We start from the raw sequence: 19,817 nt of genomic DNA on the forward strand, positions 1-19,817 counted from the left end.
GGTGTGGCTAGCCAATAGAGCCAATTGTCATCGGGTGCTGAAGATTAGGTGGATTTATGAACTTTAACAGAACTAAGATGACCAGAAACTTCTGGAAAGTAAACAGGATATCTGACAACATGGTTCTACTTAAACGCTGGCTAGCTCACCTTATTTTTTTTGCTTCACAATGTTGATTTCATTAGATCATTTCTAGTTTTACCTGTAGTAAATGTGAAACCTACTGATTAACACTGCAAGTGAAGACTGGTATCTATTACTAAACACCTATGTATAAATTTCTCATTCAATATGCCTAGAGCTGAAGTAAATGATAGGAAATAATTCACTGAATGAACTGAAGTAATTAAAACAATTTTTCCACACTAAATCAAACACTGTCAGAATGAGATAAGTAGTAAAACAAAGAATTCATGCTCATCTCCTATGGGTTTTTTTGGATTCTTCAACATCAAGCATGCCTTTGAATGAAACTTTCTAATGAAATCGAGAAGCAGAACAAAGGTGAGTTTGATGATCCTGTAAAAGACATTTTTGATACTATCATGATTCTCAGCACAAGGTAAACATCTAAATTATAATGGTTAAGTTAAATGTTGTTCCAAGACTTCCAGAAGGTTTAGAACATAAGATTTATCAGGAATGGTCTCTTCTCTTTAAAAAGAAAAAAAATAGCAAATATCAATCAATGACTAAGACATTTCAACAACTGACAGGCTTAAATTCAATTTGACAAAAAAGTTGCAGTCTTGTGATATGCAAACAAAACGGCCTTCTACATAGAAAATAAGTAATTTAAAGAAATGATTGAAGTATTTTGCTCTGAGTTTACACCGCCGGACAGAATAACTCTTAAGTATAGCACTAGAAGTTGCAAGAAAAAAAATACAGGAAAAAAAAGAAAAAACTATAATAATCAACACTGACATTAATGCAAGATATTGAGTCAGTCCTTGTGTCTGATTAACAGTTATACACATCTGCTGAGGGATTTCATTTTATTCTTATGTTGATTCTATGTTTAAATTGAAAACAGCAGAAAAGTGTGTCCAAACTGCTGATTATGTATGTCAGCTAAGCACACAGAAGAAAGTTTAAGAAATCTCTCCCATTTGCTCAGAAAACAAATAAATGAAAGATATGAGAGAACTCCTCAGATGCAATTATTTTGAAAATGTATGATGAATGTGTGTTCAGCACTGTCTTGTTGATAAAATAGTAACACTTACCAAACTCCTAAAACACATCTGAAGTCCAAAAATAAGACTTCTGCAACAACTATCACCCTATTTGGCTGTTAGAAAATGAAAGACTGATGCTCCATCTTCCCATTTGCAATCACATTCAGTTGAGCTCTCAGGAAAATTGTATCTCTACCTTTGCATTGAACTACCAAGGGCGTGTGAAAATTCGATCAAAGTCCTCTATTGCTCAATGCGAAAAAACCAAGCATGCTCAAAAGAATCTACAGAAAGACACTAAACTTACAAATGCAATTGAAGGAAATTTTGGAGGGATTTGACAGATGAGCGGATGGCATTATTGGCACAGTCTCAGTGAAATCTGGCTTGATCTAATTAAGAAATGGAATCACACAAGAACAAAACTGAGGAACTATTCAAAGCAGCTTTCCATTACACCCGATCTCAAATTTAAAAGGTCATAGGCTGAGACTATGAAAAAGAAAAATAAACGGAACTAGTATGTGCTTTGTGTTTCATTTGCTAAAACCGTCAAGGTCCATCCATTCCCCCCATTTTTTATCCACCATTGGATGAAAAATGTGGATTTTTTCCCTCCCCAGGTTGAAGAAAGTAACAACCAACCATGGGAGAGGGTAAGACTAACTGGTTTAAAGTTGAAGCTTAAGTCTTGAGATTTAGTAGTCTGCATTTAAATCAGAAGAATATTCTAAAAATAGGTAACATGCACATATTGAACAAACACTGATAATCCCTGAATCATGCAAAATTAAATTAGACCCACATGTATGAAAAATGGCACATGTAGGCTCACAGATCAGTGCACAGTGAGGTTATCACACTGATACACATGAAAAGCAAGTACCAGGATGTACAATAAAAAGTCTCAATTTACATAAAAGTAGCAACTAACAAGCTGTGAAAAATGTAGAAAATTATGATCTGAAAACAGATTTTGGTTTTATGTTTATGGTATTAGAGTTAAAAAACAACTGAATAATGTGATTCCAAACCTGAGTTTCCATTTAAACTTTTATCCACTTAAAACCACTGAACATTTTGGATAGGAAACATTTTTTCTTTACCTTTGAACTCTAACTAACATGGAGGATGACGACAATTCCAGTTCTCGTCTCTTCTGTCTGATCACTGTATGGATTTCTGTAAGTTCTGTACTGAAAGATAAATTTCAGAACTTTTTAAAAAAAGTTTGCATTATGCCAGTCTTGGATATTATGCATGTCAGTAACTGATACAAGCAAATGTATTAGAAGTAAATTATTCCTAAATTAGTTTAAGAATATTTCTAAACATTTTAAGTTTCAAGATTTATTCATGAACTCCTCTAGAGAAGAGTTTCAGCATTCATCAATCCTCTAGAAGTCTCCCAAATATACAGCCTGAGGAAAAGGTCTGTGATGAGATTAAAGAGTGAAGAAACTTGGTTACCCTGACATTTAGTATTGGTAGTGTATATGGGACAAGTGAGGAGGAACTCCATTTCTTAAGTTATACAGTACTAAATATGATATATAATTTCCCCATTTTATTATCCAACTAGTGTTCAAGGTTTTCATTATTTTTCTCTTTCTTTAGACATTTTGTATGCATCATGAGTTCCCAAAACTCTCCCTTATCATGACCACCTACCTGAACAACCCTAAAATATTTGTGATCTCATACTTTATTGACTTAAAAAGTACTGGGCCATTTAGCAAAAGCTGGTTCAGGGAGATGGAAAAGTACTCCTCTCTATGCCAAGTAAGATCAAAAACAGAAGATTCTCTCTGCTGCATGAGCAACCTAATTTTTTTTTTTTTTAAAACTCTGCCCCTGCTCTGAATAGTGTTCTCTCATTATTCTGAAAGTCAACTAATAATGGTCTTATCTAATTCAGCAAAGTCATCAAGCAAGTGCTTAAAGTTAAGCATGTGGTTAAATCCTATTCAAGCCAGTAAGACTTAAGCATGCACTCACATGCTTTGGTGAATAGGGATGGATTGCTGAACTGAGGTCTCTATTTCCAGTATCAGATTTTAAAGGAAAAATGCAGGCTTTTGTTTAGCAAAGAGCGTAAGACAATTACATGCATTTGGGGGTAATAAAATATAAATGAAAGCATCACTTAACTGTCATTACTGCATCTACAATGCTAAAACTTACATGGTAATTTGGGTAAAGCGTTAGCAAATACTCACCAGTCATTTCTATAGCTGGAGAAGGATTCTCCAGTGGAAGGAGATCTACTGCAGAAATGATTTCTGAAGCACTCATTGGAGCAAGTCTGTCTTCTGGGCTACAAAAGAAAATTGTAAATGAAAGAGAGCCAGTACTAAATCTTCCGCATCTTTAGTGCTTAATACATGACTGTCCATAGACTTTAAATTACATTGGCAAGATTTCCTTCAGATGCATATTACAGAAGCTTTATAGTTAAACCTGGATTGAGATATGTAGTTAATGCAGGACTAAAACTTTTATACTCAAATGTTTGAATTCAAATCTCCAAGTTTTATACATATGCTTCTCATTGGCCAATTTAATTTTTCGTAGTCTAGCTCTGGTACAGGAAACATTTAAAAATTAGACCTTTTTGAATTTTTCCAGTCTCATGGTTTTTCCTAACTCCTCTAGCTAATGAGCCACAGTACCAACGAACATCTAAACCCACACGCAGGGACATCTTCAAAAGAGTTCAGAAAGACGACAGGTTTCAAACTTTGTGGGTTTTAAAAAAGCTTAAGTTATGTATCATCACATTCATCATCTTTACTAGAAAAAGTCAATGCACAAATCCAATTCAGCTAATTCCTTCCTCCAATGTGGTCAGCCTGCCTGGAGTCACCAGATCTACCTAGCACAGAAACCTAAAGAGGCAGGTGGGCAGCAAGGAGGACTATAGGTAGGTAGGGACAGATGGGGTCTGTGGGGCATACAGAATTGTGCACATCTGCAGCGGGGCAGGGGAGAAGAGGCTTTATAAAGGGGCAGGAGAAGCAGCAGCTTTCAGAGCTGTCTGGGACCCCCAGCAAACCAGGCAACAGCACCATGGACAGGAGCATACAAGGAAGGAAGCAGAGAGGGGAATGGATTTTGCAAGGGATGGGGGAAGAATAGGTGTCTATGTTCCTGAGAAGAAGTGTTTTTATGTTTGGGGAGAACAGGACACAGGGGATGAGTTGAGGATGAGACTTTTCAGAGAAGCCTAGAGTTGGGGAGAGTCAGTGATTTTGTTGGAAATGCAGTAAGCTCAGGCACAAAGACACTAAATTCCTCTGAATTGCATCTGAATGCAAGTATCAGAGGGGTAGCCGTGTTAGTCTGAATCTGTAAAAAGCAACAGGGGGTCCTGTGGCACCTTTAAGACTAACAGAAGTATTGGGAGCATAAGCTTTCGTGGGTAAGAACCTCTTATGCTCCCAATACTTCTGTTAGTCTTAAAGGTGCCACAGGACCCCCTGTTGCCTTTTATCTGAATGCAAAAAACTAACTCCAACCTCATGTTTCCCCATGGACAACCACCACGTACGCTTATTAATTGCTCATATCACCACAGAAAACGTTACACTGTTGTTGAGGTTGTTTTGTATTCGAGTACAATCTAGAGGAATGTTGTGCATTCATTGTGTTGCTGAGCAAGTTAGAAGCGTCAAGAACCATCTTGTGGAGGTGCAGAGTCTGTCAGTGAGTGCATAATATCATGTGTGGTGTTACAGCATCTTCAATCAGGTTGCCAAAATTGGAGATGTCCTTGCTCTTCAGTGATTGCGATAATGAGTTTGGCACATAAGCAGCCTGAACTTAAATTCTATGAAGTTTTTGGATGGTGGGATAACTAAATCCACTAAGGTCCTTGGTACATACTTCGTTTTCCTATTGTCCATAAATTGCCTATTGCATTTTTGGTGCTAGATAATAAATATCACCAGTACATAAAAAAATTAAATTTATTTTAACTGTAACAGTTTGCTTTTGCAATTGTGAATTTTTATTTTTAAATTCAGGGAGACATGATACAAATCAGCAATTGATTGCAGAGTTCATAGGTAAGTTCATGCTACAGTACATGAACATAAAAATGTATATTATACTAGCAAATATTTCTCACAACTTTAGTAAAAATGAACCATAAAAGTTTATCCACAATTGCTTACAAGAAAGGGTCTCGGTAATAACCGCAACAGGAGGCAGATTTCGGAGTTCTTATTCCTATGAATAACCCAACAATGCAGGAGTCTCAACAGCCCACTATTGCAGTTTATAAAATGCACACCAGATTAAAAATTTAATAATCAATAGGGCTGTCAAGCGATAAAAAAATAATTGTGCTGTTAAATATTAATAGAATATCATTTAAATATTTTTGATGTTTTCTATATTTTCAAATATATTTATTTCAGTTACAACACATAATACAAAGTGTTCAGAGCTCACTTCATATTTACTTTTGGATTACAAATATTTGCACTGTTAAAAAGAAACAAACAAAATAGTATTTCAATTCACCTCCTACAAGTACTGTAAAGCAATCTCTTTATCATGAAAATTGAACTTACAAATGTAGACTTATATAAAAAGAATAACTGCACTCAAAAATAAAATATAAAACTTTAGAGCCTACTTCTTGTTCAGCCAATCACTCAGACAAACAAGTTTGTTTACATTTGCAGGAGATAATGCTGCCCACTTCTTGTTTACAATGTCATCTGAAAGTGTGAACAGGCGTGCGCATGGCACTGTTGTAGCCGGTGTCGCAAGATATTTACGTGCCAGATGCGCTAAACATTCATATGTCCCTTCATGCTTCAACCACCATTCCATTACAGTGCAAATATTTGTAATAAAAAAATAATATAAAGTGAGCACTATACACTTTGTATTCTGTGCTGTAATTGAAATCAATTTTTTTTTGAGTTAATCGTGTGAGTTAACTGTAATTAACTGACAGCCCTAATAATCAATATTCCCTTCTTGCCGGGACAAAGAGTAAAGATTCCATGTTTCAAACATTCTGAAAACTACAAAGTGACGCTGCTGTTCACTTGAGAACAATGCAAAAACAGATTATGTGTTTGAAGGAAAACTAAATGTTTTGTTTCAATTTCAAGTATTTAATTTTTTTTTTTAAATAAGAGGAAAATTCAAAAATAGGTCACTTCCTTGTATAGTAACTGCAGTTCTTTGAGACATGTGGTACATACCTGCATTTTACTGTGGCTACACATGTGATAAGACTGGAAGATTTTTGCTAGCAGTATCTGTTGGTCTGTGACTACACTCCTTATCTCCTTGTGCTCTGAACTGAGAGTAGAAGGGGTGTGTGGATTGGCTGCCTCTCCTCTACTGCAAATCATGAGTCAAGAATCTGAAGCAGAGGGGAAGGAGGGCAGGTAGTGGAATACAGACATGGACCACACATCTCAAAGAACTCCAGTTACCATACAAGGTAAGAACCTCTTTCTTCAACTCCCTATGTGTATTCCACTGTGCGTAACTGAGACAGTACTCACTGAGGAGGAAGGTGTGAGGACCTGTGCAGTATTGATGTCTGAAGGACTGTCAAACCAAAGGATGCATTTGCTATGGAAACTTGCACTACGACAATGTCTTGTGAAGGTATAGGTAGAATTACTAGTCTCAATGCCTTGCCATCCTATCACTCTTTCCATATAGTTAAATGTCCTTGAAAACTAGCTATATTTAAAGTAAATAGGTGCTGTATATAAACAACAAATACTTTTGTTTTGGATAATTCTGAACTCTGTATCTCTTCCACTGATATTAAAAGGAGTCTTTTTTCCATTGATTTCTGCTGCAGAAAAACTGGGTACCTTATGTATGTGGCATATTGCCTTCTATTAAGAAGTATTCATCCACCCCAGAGCCAGATTAAGGGACTGATCTGACATCAAAGGCCTTTTCCCCCGACTTCAGATGCTTCTAAGTGCGTGAATGATAACTTCGTATCTACTTGGGAATGAGACCCCAACAAACAGATCAAAAGATCTGGCTTGTGGGGGATATCACAGGAAGAGAAAGCCTGAAATTACTTTTGGGCTCCAAGAGGTAAAGGCCTAACACAAGAAACAATGATCCAGAAAACAAATATCCTCAAGGCCCACCAGACGCCAGGTATGTGGATCTTACACCAGGAAAACTGGGGCCATGGAACCTAAACTATGCATGATACAGATACATTTAAAAATGTAACTGTCTAATGTAACTAACAGCAAATAAAGAATTCTTAGGCAAAATCCAAGAAAAACTCTGGGCACAGAGTGAAGGTCTCTATGATCACAGCTAGCTATGAAAAGAAAGAAACTGGCTGGAGACTTCATGGCTTCTTGTAACCTTGGCTCTGAACCTTTGGTGTAACATTAAATTATACAAAGAAAGCAAAAGAACTGGAAGATGCTAATTGGTTATCCTCAGATAATCCCATAAAAATGGAATTTTTCTAAATTTGAATGTTCATTTGCATAGCAAATTACTTGGTTAATTACACCTGCTGATTCAGGCATTCCTCTCTCTGTGACTTCTATATTTTAATTTCTTTGCCTAAGAGCTTGTGGCTGATGCCTCAAGTTGGTGAGAAGATAAAGTTCCAAACTATTTTTCTTTAGAGAAGAACTTTCTTTGAGCACTCCAGCTGCCACAATCTGAGACATGGAACTATATTGCAACTCACTTTTAGGTAATTGCAGGGTACCCTTGTGACATTTTAGTATAAGTGAACAAAATGTACCAGTACAAAACTGTCTTGCAGGTAGACTGTCAAAGGAAAAAAGTTCACATAACCAGTATTATTAAAAAAAAAAAAAAAAAAAAAAAAAGGCAAGTGATTTAAGTAACTACAGATATGCAGTATTTTAGACAAAACAGACAAATTAACTTTCAAAATAGTTTACAATATAAAAAAAAAAAAACTTGAGACTTTCACTTCCTAGTTAGTTTCAACCAAGGTATTTCCTCCAGTTATTTGAACAAACCTTGTTTATCTTCACAGATGCAGTTTCCTTATTTCTTTCATCATCTGAAATACCACCTGTACAAAAATTAAGAGGACACACTTTGGTCTCAATTTTAACACATTTTGCTCTTTTTTAATTATACATTTAAGAGCATTAATGCAACAGCAATATTGTATGCACTGCCAAGTGAGACTCTCTCCAAATACTTTTTTTATAGTTACTGGCAAGAGCCAAGAAGTAATTTATGGAGAATAACCAGTAAAAACTGGTTGGGAATTGCTTTGAGAGGAAATTGCTACTAGTGCATATAAGAATGGAAAATGAAATACTGAGTAGTCCATTAATGTATATAGCTCATAACATACACATACAATTTCATCGAGAGAGAGAGAGAGGGGCTGATCAAACTATGTTTATGTTGTGATATATACTTTTCCACAAAGAATTTCTCAGCAGTCAATTGGAGAGATGCTAATAGAACTAAATTTATGCATTCCAGATTACCAAAGTTATTGAGTTTTTATTTAGAAACTAAATAGATTATTAAAGCAATTCTTAAACTTGTTCATAGACCAATTGCTTATAGACCACAGAGATCAAGCTAGTCAAAGTAATAGCTCTACTTATTTCCAACCACTAAACTACCTTAACGGACAGTGAAAAATACAACACCACTTTCCTAATATGATGGTAATAGAAATAATAAAATAAAATAAATACATAGCAATGGCTATACCTGCCACCAGGATGATATGCAATAATGAATGGGAGGAGAGGTGATACAAAATTGGGAATAAGAGAGAAAGGGATCCACGACATAATATTTCTTCCATTTAGTTACGGCCAACACTATGAAAGGATATGTGAACTCATGGATTATTGAAAAAAGTGACAATATTGTCAAGATACAAGGCTAATTTCACAAAATGTCCTTGCATACAATTTCCATTAATTGCACTTGGAGTTCTGAGGTTCTGAAGAGCCACAAAAATGATTCAAAGGCTGGAGAAAATTCCTTACAATGAGAGGCTTACATAGATCAATGTGTTTAGTTTATCAAAAAGAAAACTGAGAGCCGATTTGCTCAGTGTATACTTCCATGGGGAGAAATTACCAGGTACTAAAGGGCTCTTTAATCTAGTGGAGAAAGGCATAACAAGCACCAGTGCTGGAAGCGGAAGCCAGCCAAATTTTAACAGGAAATAAGGCACACATTTTTAACAGTGAGCATGATTAAACACTGGAACAAACTGCTAAAGGAAGTAATGGATTCTACAACTCTTGATGTCTTCTAATCAAGACAGGATGCCTTTTTGGAAGGTATGTTTTTAATTAAACAAGTTACTGGGCTCAGTACAAGATAAATGGGTGAAATTTAATGGCCTGTGATATACAGAAGATGATTTAAGTTTGAAGGCTTTATGGACCTTCTGCTTGAAGTTCTATGAAGGTCCATAAAGCCTTCATTTCACCACCAGATAAAGAGAATGTTTTCCAATCACTTCAACAGACAATCTAAGGGTATGTCTACACTGCAATAAAAGACCCATGGCACAGCTGCGGCTGGCCCGGGGTCAGCTGACTTGGGCTTGTGGGACTACAAACTGCGGGTTAGATGCTTGGGCTTGGACTGGATCCTGAGCTCTGAGACCTCCCCCCCTTCAGGGACTCGGAGCCCAGACTCCAGCCTACGCCTGAACATCTGACCTGCAGTTTGTAGTCCCACAACCCGAGGCCCATGAGCCTGAGTCAATTAACCTGGGCTCTGAAAGGTGGTTTTTTTTTTTGCAATGTAGATGTACTGTAACAGATTAACTTCAATATCCCAAGCCAACTTTAACTCTATTTTATTAATAGCTATAAATAGTATCAACAAAGAAAATGTCATCTTGCAATTTTGTCTCTACATTATATCAGATTTAAATGGCTACTGTCAAGTAAAGGAAACTTTTTAAAATAACTGTTGTAGCACCTTAGATTAATAATTTTTTAAAATCACTTTAATACTGTTTACTTTCTAAGCTATCTGATAATGGCTTTTTCCCAAGCAGGTTACTGTTTCAAAGGTTTGGCTGAATTTTGTGAACTAAACAGAGCGATGCTGGTACTATTAACTAGAGAAAGGTTCTCTGAAAACGTTCCCCCAAAATACTGCTAAAGCAACTCGGTACTGAACTGCTATAACCTAGCTGTGGGCTTCCTCTTAGCAGAGACTGCCAATATGTTGAATTCTGATAAACTGTGCAGTGGTTCCATGATGCAGAACACCACCTGGTAGGCTGAAACCAAATCCATTTCATTTGTGATATATGCCAGTTTCATTATGATTAAAACGAAAGCTGTCATATTAACTTTGCATGGTAAAGTGTATATATACTTCTACCATAAACATAAATTTTCCCTTTTCATCCAAATTCTGAGCAATAGAAAGATGGGTTCCATTTGTAAATGTAAGTGATACAAAACTGATAGAATCTTAAAAGAATTATGAAAATGAAGGAAAGAAAGTAATCACAGAATAGGAGGATGAGATCCAGGTGGTTCTAACAGTAACAACAAGAGAAAGAAAAATATCAACTTACTGTAGTTCTTCAAATCTTTACAGAGTTTTTCTATTAATGGTCCTTTGTCAGCACGTGCATCCCTTCTGTAATATTAATGAAGAGTTATTTGCAATAGCACCTATAGTTTCTGCTGCACTAGACACACACCATCACTGCCCTAAACAGCTTTAAAACCTTGGTAAGTTTAAAGCACTTGGATTGCTAAGGATCAGACTGCAGGATCAGAGCCAAGATTTGCAACTTCACATCATCTGCAATGCAAAATTTTGCATTAACTGTCCCTGTTTCAAGCAATTCGTTTCACAATTGCAGAGAATCAAAACTCTCACTATATTATCAATTCCCAAATCAATCTGAAAACCATTGAGAAACAATGTAATGGGTATACAGACTATTTTATTTGTTACCATTTTTCAAAGACCACCAAGTGAAGATCTTGCATGTTTTTAATTTTCAGCAAAACCTTTGCAGTTAATCTTTTAATAGTTTTAGAAATTTACAATTTAAAAAGGGAGTTTAAAATTTTATTCAGGAAAATACATCAACACTGGTTTACAAATAAACTAGTTTATTTTAAGAATCCAGTATACAGCTCTTGGTGAATTTGCTTACTATATTTTGGCACATAAAACTTCGTAATTTTTAGATTTGCATGCTTGCATATAGGAGAAACAGCTGCTAATTGCTTTCTGAGCTACTGTAAGTTCTGGAATCATAACTCAGTTGAAATAAGAAGCAACAAAGTATCATTGTGGCTCCTTCACTGTTCTATTCATAGATTAATTTATAATCAGTTTATTTTACTGTTGAATAAGCTCATGCAGTAACAACCATAAACAGAGTTAAGTAAAGCGCCAAACCACCAAACTGGTGCTTATGTCAATGGTGTAGAGGCTCTAAAATATACCAAAGATTTAATAGGACACTAGCATCCCTTCCTCCATATGGATCAGTAAAAACAAATGACTTTTTTTAAAGCAATGCCATATGCACCAGTTTTATCCATGATCAGGTTTCTTTCAATGTATAAACAGACAACTTATGTTCATCTGACTGTATTGCCAGAGATCCCATTAGCAAAGTAATGGAGGGGAAGTGCTTCCATTTTGGTGGCAATTGCTTTTCCCCCATAAGGGGCCATATCCATTATACATTTAAAGTTAATATTTTCAAAGCAGTGTAGGTGAGTTAGCCATACATCCCCTCCATTAAAATTAATGAAAGATGTGTTAAATCCCCAGCTTGGTTTGAAAATATCAACCTATGATTTTTCAAATGTGCAAATTCATAAGTTCTCTTACAAGTCATTTCATAGGTTGTATTAAAAGGAGAATCATGAAAATATTTTCATTTCACTTTAATCTACCCATATTTCTTTAGTGCCTTGATAAAGTTACTTAGAAAAGGCATACATGCATGCAGTTAGTTGCCTTTTTGAAGAACCTCCCAGCCCAGGTTTCAATGGTTAACAGCAAATGTTGACTCTTAACCCTTTATCCAATATTTACTACAATCAAGCAGACACGACATCAGTGTCAAATTTATATACCACTTACGGGAGAATGGGACATTTGGAACTCCATATCTAAACTTATTAAAATTGGAAAAGATGCTCAAAACTATCTCCAATCTGTAAATTTGACAACGATATTTATATTTGGGATTCAGATATTACCACATACTACATTTAGAGCATCACCAACCTCATAAAGATTTTTGTATTCATGTGATAATATTTTTCTTTATTGCAGCAGCAGTTTTCTTTTTCTCCCTTCTCCCTTAGTTGAATCTTCTCCTGAACCTGCAATAAAAAAAATAAAGTCAGTCTTGGAACTAGAGCGCACAGTATAATGCATAAAAAATATTATTTGAAAACTGAAGCATGAGGACTTATTTATTCCTATTACAAGCTATACCAGGAAAGTATGAAACTTCCTTCCTTAAGAGATAGCTATTTGGATCCCAAAACGTACAGGTCCTGTCAGGTATTTTTACAAATCTTAATTTGATATATAAGGACTTATTGGCCTTATCAATCATGCATTTAAATTCTGCAAGATCTAAGTGGTTACATAATTATCAACATTCAGATTTTCATAGCAAGTAATTCCATTACTATCCACCCAACTTTGTTAAAAAACAGCATTATGTACTACTTCCCAACCAGGAAGAGCATCCGAAGAAGTGGGCTGTAGTCCACGAAAGCTTATGCTCTAATAAATTTGTTAGTCTCTAAGGTGCCACAAGTACTCCTGTTCTTTTTGCGGATACAGACTAACACGGCTGCTACTCTGAATACTGTAACTATGGCTCTTTGAGATGTGAAACAGACATGTAATACACTTAGGCCTTGGCTACACTTACCCGGTAGTTCGACGGCTGGAAATCGAACTTCTGGGTTCGACTTATCGCGTCTAGTCTGGACGTGATAAGTCGAACCCGGAAGTGCTCGCCGTCGACTGCGGTACTCCAGCTCGCCGAGAGGAGTACCGCGGAGTCGACGGGGGAGCCTGCCTGCCGCGTGTGGACCAAGGTAAGTTCGAACTAATTCGAACTAAGGTACTTCGAACTTCAGCTACGTTATTCACGTAGCTGAAGTTGCGTACCTTAGTTCGAATTAGGGGGGTAGTGTAGACCAAGCCTTAGGTGTGTGCACATCCAGCGCACCAGAACCAGAGATTGTGCCCTTATTTCCTTTGCACCAAACTCCCATATAAGGCATCTCTGAGGCGGAGGCAATGGAGTGTGGGTAGTGGAATACATGTCTACATTACATCTTGTAGAAGCAGTTACAGTAAATAACCATTTCTTCTCCTTTGAGTAGATGCAGATGTGTATTCCACTTAGGTGACCTGCAAGCAGTACCCCTCTTCCAGGAGGTGGGACTAAGTCTATTGAAGTAGTACCGCCTTTCCTAAATTTGTGTCTACTCTGGAAGATGCGGCAATAGCATAATGGTCTGTAAACGTACGTATGGACAACCACATTACTGCCCTGCAAATGTCCAATATGGAACTGTCATTGAGGAATTTTATTGACATTGCTTACGCTCTTATCAAATGAGCTTGTATTTGCTGAAGAAAACTTTATTTTTTTTTTTGCTAACTATCTGAAAAACTACCACTCTCTGAAAAACCCTATCTGTGTGTGCTCCACCACAATAGCTGTATACAGCTGAGCCTTTCACAGTCAGTCAATAAACAAACATCTGGTTGCGGCAAAGTGTCTTGATACTGGAGATTAATTTCAATTTTTACTAGTGACTGTATAGAACAGCAAAACCTGCACATACAAGAAGCACTTTTTCTGAGCAAGGCTAATTTACTTGCAAATTTATGCAAGGTTAGCTTATAACAACACTTAAGTATTTTCTTTAAGTAAAGGTAAGATGCAAGGAAAATGCCTATTTTGGGGGATACGAGGGTGTCAAACGATCCATATGAGATCCAAACACAAGTAGAGCGTTGTGACTCTATATCACTGTAAAAGTTTGCTAAGAAAAAAAAAAAAAAGAAGAACTTTTGTTCAAAAACAACTTAAATGTTATCAAATATTAAATATAGTTGGTAAAAATGCAGTGTATTTAATTAGTGAGTCCTAGTAATTTATGAACAACAGGCTTCAGCATGGCCCACAAGTTCCTACAACTGAAATGTATTTGAAAAAGAACTTTGGACTTACCTTTATATGGTATTTTAATGCACCAAGCTGATATACTGTTTGAAAAGGTTTGCGATCAATCGGACATGAAGCCATAATCTGAAAGAAGATTTTTCATCTATTATGATTTACTCTAAACTAGAAAAAAAATCTCAATTTTCTAGATTTTTTAATTCATTTAATTATCCTGGGCTTCTTAGCAGAAATTTCTCACCCTCTACTAGCTGCTCAGCTACTGATAGCCTCTACGGGAAAAAGAAAAATAGTCCTGCCGTAGAGGATTGGCTCGGCTCCAATAAATATGGGAAGCTGTTATTGAAAAATTAACACACTGTCTATTTTTCTGGGTACGTAGTTAGAGGGCAAATGGATACTTTGATATTTGGTTATCTTTTATTCAGTACTCAGAAAAAGTACGTTCACCTGTAAAATAACCCAGCACACTTGTTTATTTTTAAAAAATAAAAATAATATTTGATAAACATGCCTATTCTGTTCAATGCCCAGAGATTTCACTCAATTTAATAAGTTCAATAGAAACATGTCTTAGGCGTAAGGAGGCTCACTCTGTAATATGGTAACACTTTGTTAAAGAAAGATCTGATGGCTATATTCTTATATGATGTGTGTCTAAACAAAAGCTCACTGACACACTAATTATTGTGTGCAGTGTAGTTGTAGCCATGTTGATCCCAGAATATTGGCGAGGCAAGGCGAGTAAGGTAATATTTTTTTTATTCGATCAACTTCTGTTGGTGAGAGACAAGCTTTCGAGCCACACCTGAAGAAGAGCTCTGTGTGGCTCGAAAGCTTGTCTCTCTCACCAACAGAAGTTGGATAAATAAAGGATACTACCTCACCTACCTTGTTCCTCTAATACTGATTATTTTGTTTCTGATATTTACATGGCAAGGATATGTAAACCTGTTAAGAGTCCCTAAACAAAGTACAAAAACAAAAACAAAAGTAATTTGCTTGAAACATGCAATGTTATAACTTGCTCATATTAACTGATATGCATTTATTACCCTATTAAGATTTAACCAACCATCATAAAAGCTGTCATGTACAGACTCAATTTCATCCAATCATTGAACTTTTCTATAAAGGACAAAACTGCCATATGTGAAACAGAATGTACCAAAATATCTAGATTTTTTTTTCTTCACAGATGTGGGGTATCAAGGACACTGAATAAAAAATACTGTTTCTGAAAAAAGTTTATCAACTTCAACTCAGGATCAGCACCTTGCTTAATATCACAACACTTAGACATATTTATACTGAAAACAACAATATGTTTATTACCAATGATTCAAGAGATAGTGAATAAGGATAATGGAAAGAAAAGGTTATATTTACAACAAAAATCATAACATTTTTAGAGATTAAACTTAAATATTAGGTTAACCTGTCTAATGAAGTTAACCTCACTCACAGCCTTTTGAAGCATCTTCAAACCAAAACTGTCCATGATCCCATTTTCATGAGTGTAAAGGCACTGCACTTTTACTTCCTAGGTACAGGATGATGGGACATCTTTTTTGTTCCTAAAATATGCTCCAGTGAACCTTTAAAGGGTATCAAGATAAGGTTCTCTTCCCCTGTTGTATTTCTATACCCGTTCGTTCCTTTCTGAAATTCTTACAATCCTTCATCTGCATTTAGCTTTGATGGTTGACCAATTGTGAATGAGATAAAACTTTATTTACCTGTCTCTGTTAAAATGTAAATTAACATCTTTTGTCTGAAAGGAAACCTGCTTCTCCACCTCTGCTGTGATACAGAACATATTTTCAGCAGACATACATAACTCCTTAAATAGCATCTGTACATACATTTCACAACAATGACCAATGTGACCCTGGCTTTCATTTAAGCCCACATACAATTTTCTCTGGGGAACCAGAATATATCTACCAGAATCAGAATATTCTTGTAACCCCCTTGGCCAGCTGGCATTCAGGGTTTCTTGGGTCATAGCATATATATGGAAAGTTCACAGAACTCAAGTTTTCTATAATGTGTGACCATGGATATAACAGTTTATGTTCATATAGTGCCTTTCATGCCAAAAAGATCCCACAGCTCTTTACAAACACTGTACAAGAGTTCCTTTGCCCACTACTAAAAGATAGCCACCTCTGCAGTGGAACTCAGCTTTTTTATGGTGCATAGCATTATCATGATAATTTAGTATAGGAAATGAAGTTCATAACTAACTGAAATGTAAATGTAATTAACTGTAATGCTGTTCTCTTGCTGCAGAGAGAAAATGGTTCCTACCACTCTTAGGCATTAGTCTCCCTTTGCCCCCATTTAATTGGATTTGGCCTCTCACAAACCTCTGCCACTCTTCTCCTTCTGTCTTATTCTTTTACCTTACAGCCTTCCTTGTATCACCACTACCCTCCACATGATAAAGCTATCTCTGCTTCCCCACGGATTAAACCCTGGTGGGAGATTGTGTTACTTGCCAAAGTGCTGAAGTAACAATTCCAAAGTGCTCAGTGCCAAACAGAAGAACCTATGCAATGGAACAGAGGATTCTTTAAGATCTTCAGAGACTAGATTTCTATTTATGCTCCTGATCTAGTGGTGGCTGAAGAGCCGTGGGGTCACCAAAATAAAACTTAAATAATGGAGGACAAGACCTGACTAGAAATCACAGGGGCATGCAGAATAGATACTAAAGCAGAGTAGGTGCTGAACAGGAACAATAATTGAAGAGATGCATCTTCTGTGGGAAACCTCTTGCTGACCTCTGTCAGGAGGAAATGAATAAAATGTTCCAGGATGGTAGTTAAGTTCCATAGTGAGATAAAACTGTCAGATACGAGGATGAATATTGGTGGGTACCACCTGACTCTTACTAAACAGCTAAGATCCAGTAAGAATCCTACAAAACAGCTTCACAAAAGTAGAATTTCAAGGTGAGTAACATTCTCTTAGGGTATGTCTACACTACGAAATTAGGCCAAATTAATAGAAGCCGATTTTATAGAAATCTGTTGTATACAGCCGATTGCGTGTGTCCCCAGATAAAATGCTCTAAGTGCTCTAGTCGGCGGACCGCATCCACAGTACTGAGGCTAGCGTCGACTTCCGGAGCATTGCACTATGGGTAGCTACCCACAGTTCCCGCAGTCTCCGCCGCCCATTGGAATTCTGGGTTCAGATCCCAATGCCCGAATGATGCAAAACAGTGTCGCGGGAGGTTCTGGGTACATGTCGTCAGGTCCCTCCCCCTCCGTCAGAGCAACGGCAGACAATAGATTCGCGGCTTTTTACCTGGGTTACCTGTGCAGACAACATACCACGGCAAGCCTGGAGCCCGCTCAGCTCACCGTCACCATATGTCCTCTGGGTGCCGGCAGACGTGGGACTGCATTGCTACACAGCAGCAGCTAACTGCGTTTTGGCAGTAGACGGTGCAGCATGACTGGTAGCCTTCATCGGCGATCTGGGTGCCGGCAGCTGTGGGGCTGGCAGCCGTAGGGCTGCATTGCACCAGCCCCTGGCCTTTTGGCAGTAGATGGTGTATTACGACTGGTAACCGTCCTATTACAAGTTGGATCATCGCACATTAGCAGAGTCTTCCCTGAGCAGCATATTGTGCAATAGGCCTGAAGGCCATCGTCATCATACAGGAAAAATGTGGCTATCAGTCTTAGTACACTAACTGCCAAGCGCCCAGTATTTGCTGCCAAGCACCCAGAAGATGCCAAGGGCTATCAGTCATGCTGCACCGTCGTCTTAAGATGTAAAAAATAGATTTGTTCTGTATTCATTTGCTTCCCCCTCCCTCCATCAAATCAATGGCCTGCTAAACCCAGGGTTTTCAGTTTAATCTTTGGGGGGACCATTCTGTGTGACAGTTGTTTGCGTTTCTCCCTGATGCACAGCCACCTTTCTTGATTTTAATTCCCTGTACCTGTACGTCATGTCGTCACTTGGCCCGCCCTCCCTCTTTCCCCTGGTCCATCAGATACTAGTTTCGCACCTTTTTTCAGACGAGGCGCCATAACTAGCACTGGGATCATGGAGCCCGCTCAGATCACCGCGGCAATTATGAGCACTATGAATACCACGCGCATTGTCCTGGAGTATATGCAGAGCCAGGACATGCCAAGGCAAAACCTGGACCAGCCGAGGAGGCTATTGCAGTGCGGCGAAGAGAGTGATGAGGAAATTGACATGGACATAGACCTCTCACAAGGCACAGGCCCCAGCAATGTGGAAATCATGGTGTTACTGGGGCAGGTTCATGCCATGGAACGCCGATTCTGGGCACGGGAAACAAGCAAAGACTGGTGGGACCGCATCGTGCTGCAGGTGTGGGACGATTCCCAGTGGCTGCGAAACTTTCACATGCGTAAGGGCACTTTCATGGAACTTTGTGACTTGCTTTCCCCTGCCCTGAAGCGCCAGAATACCAGGATGAGAGCAGCCCTCACAGTTGATAAGCGAGTGGCGATAGCCCTGTGGAAGCTTGCAACGCCAGACAGCTACTGGTCAGTCGGGAATCAATTTGGAGTGGGCAAATCTACTGTGGGAGCTGCTGTGATCTAAGTTGCCAGGGCAATGAAAGACCTGGTGATATCAAGGGTAGTGACTCTGGGCAACGTGCAGGCAATAGTGGATGGTTTTGCTAAAATGGGATTCCCAAACTGTGGTGGGGCCATAGACGGAACCCATATCCCTATCTTGGCACCGGAGCACCAAGCCACCGAGTACATAAACCGCAAGGGGTACTTTTCAATGCTGCTGCAAGCCCTGGTGGATCACAAGGGACGTTTCACCAACATCAACGTGGGATGTCCAGGAAAGGTACACGATGCTCGCGTCTTCAGGCACTCTGGTCTGTTTCGAAAGCTGGAGGAAGGGACTTTCTTCCCGGACCAGAACGTAACCGTTGGGGTTGTTGAAATGCCTATCGTGATCCTTGGGGACCCAGCCTACTCCTTAATGCCATGGCTCATAAAGCCGTACACAGGCAGCCTGGACAGGAGTCAGGACCTGTTCAACTATAGGCTGAGCAAGTGCCGAATGGTGGTGGAATGTGCATTTGGACATTTAAAAGCGCGCTGGCACAGCTTACTGACTCGCTCAGACCTCAGCGAAAAGAATATCCCCATTGTTATTGCTGCTTGCTGTGCGCTCCACAATATCTGTGAGAGTAAGGGGGAGACATTTGTGGCGGGGTGGGAGGTTGAGGCAACTCGCCTGGCCGCTGATTACGCGCAGCCAGACACCAGGGCGGTTAGAGGAGCACAGCAGGGCGCGGTGCGCATCAGAGCAGCTTTGAAAATGAGTTTTGTGACTGGCCAGGCTACGGTGTGAAACTTCTGTTTGTTTCTCCTTGATGAACCCTCCTCCTCGCCCCCCCCCCCCCCCCCCCCCCCCCCCCCCCCCCCCCC

The 19,817-nt window shown here is 38.4% G+C and overlaps 1 protein-coding gene across 2 annotated transcripts in view; it reads right to left on the reverse strand.

Moving 5' to 3' along the window:
- SCAF11 (SR-related CTD associated factor 11) overlaps positions 1 to 19,817 on the reverse strand; it is a gene marked incomplete in the record, with an annotated part of 64,098 nt that overhangs the window by 22,262 nt on the left and 22,019 nt on the right. For both annotated transcript variants that reach the window (XM_034770001.1, XM_034769992.1), the window contains 6 exon segments: positions 2,288 to 2,377; positions 3,401 to 3,498; positions 8,192 to 8,247; positions 10,756 to 10,820; positions 12,441 to 12,538; positions 14,419 to 14,496. In XM_034770001.1, the coding sequence (XP_034625892.1) occupies positions 2,288 to 2,377; positions 3,401 to 3,498; positions 8,192 to 8,247; positions 10,756 to 10,820; positions 12,441 to 12,538; positions 14,419 to 14,496 (485 nt within the window).

The sequence above is a fragment of the Trachemys scripta genome, chromosome 1 (genome assembly GCF_013100865.1).
Source record: "Trachemys scripta elegans isolate TJP31775 chromosome 1, CAS_Tse_1.0, whole genome shotgun sequence".
In the NCBI taxonomy this organism is placed as follows: Eukaryota; Metazoa; Chordata; order Testudines; family Emydidae; genus Trachemys; species Trachemys scripta.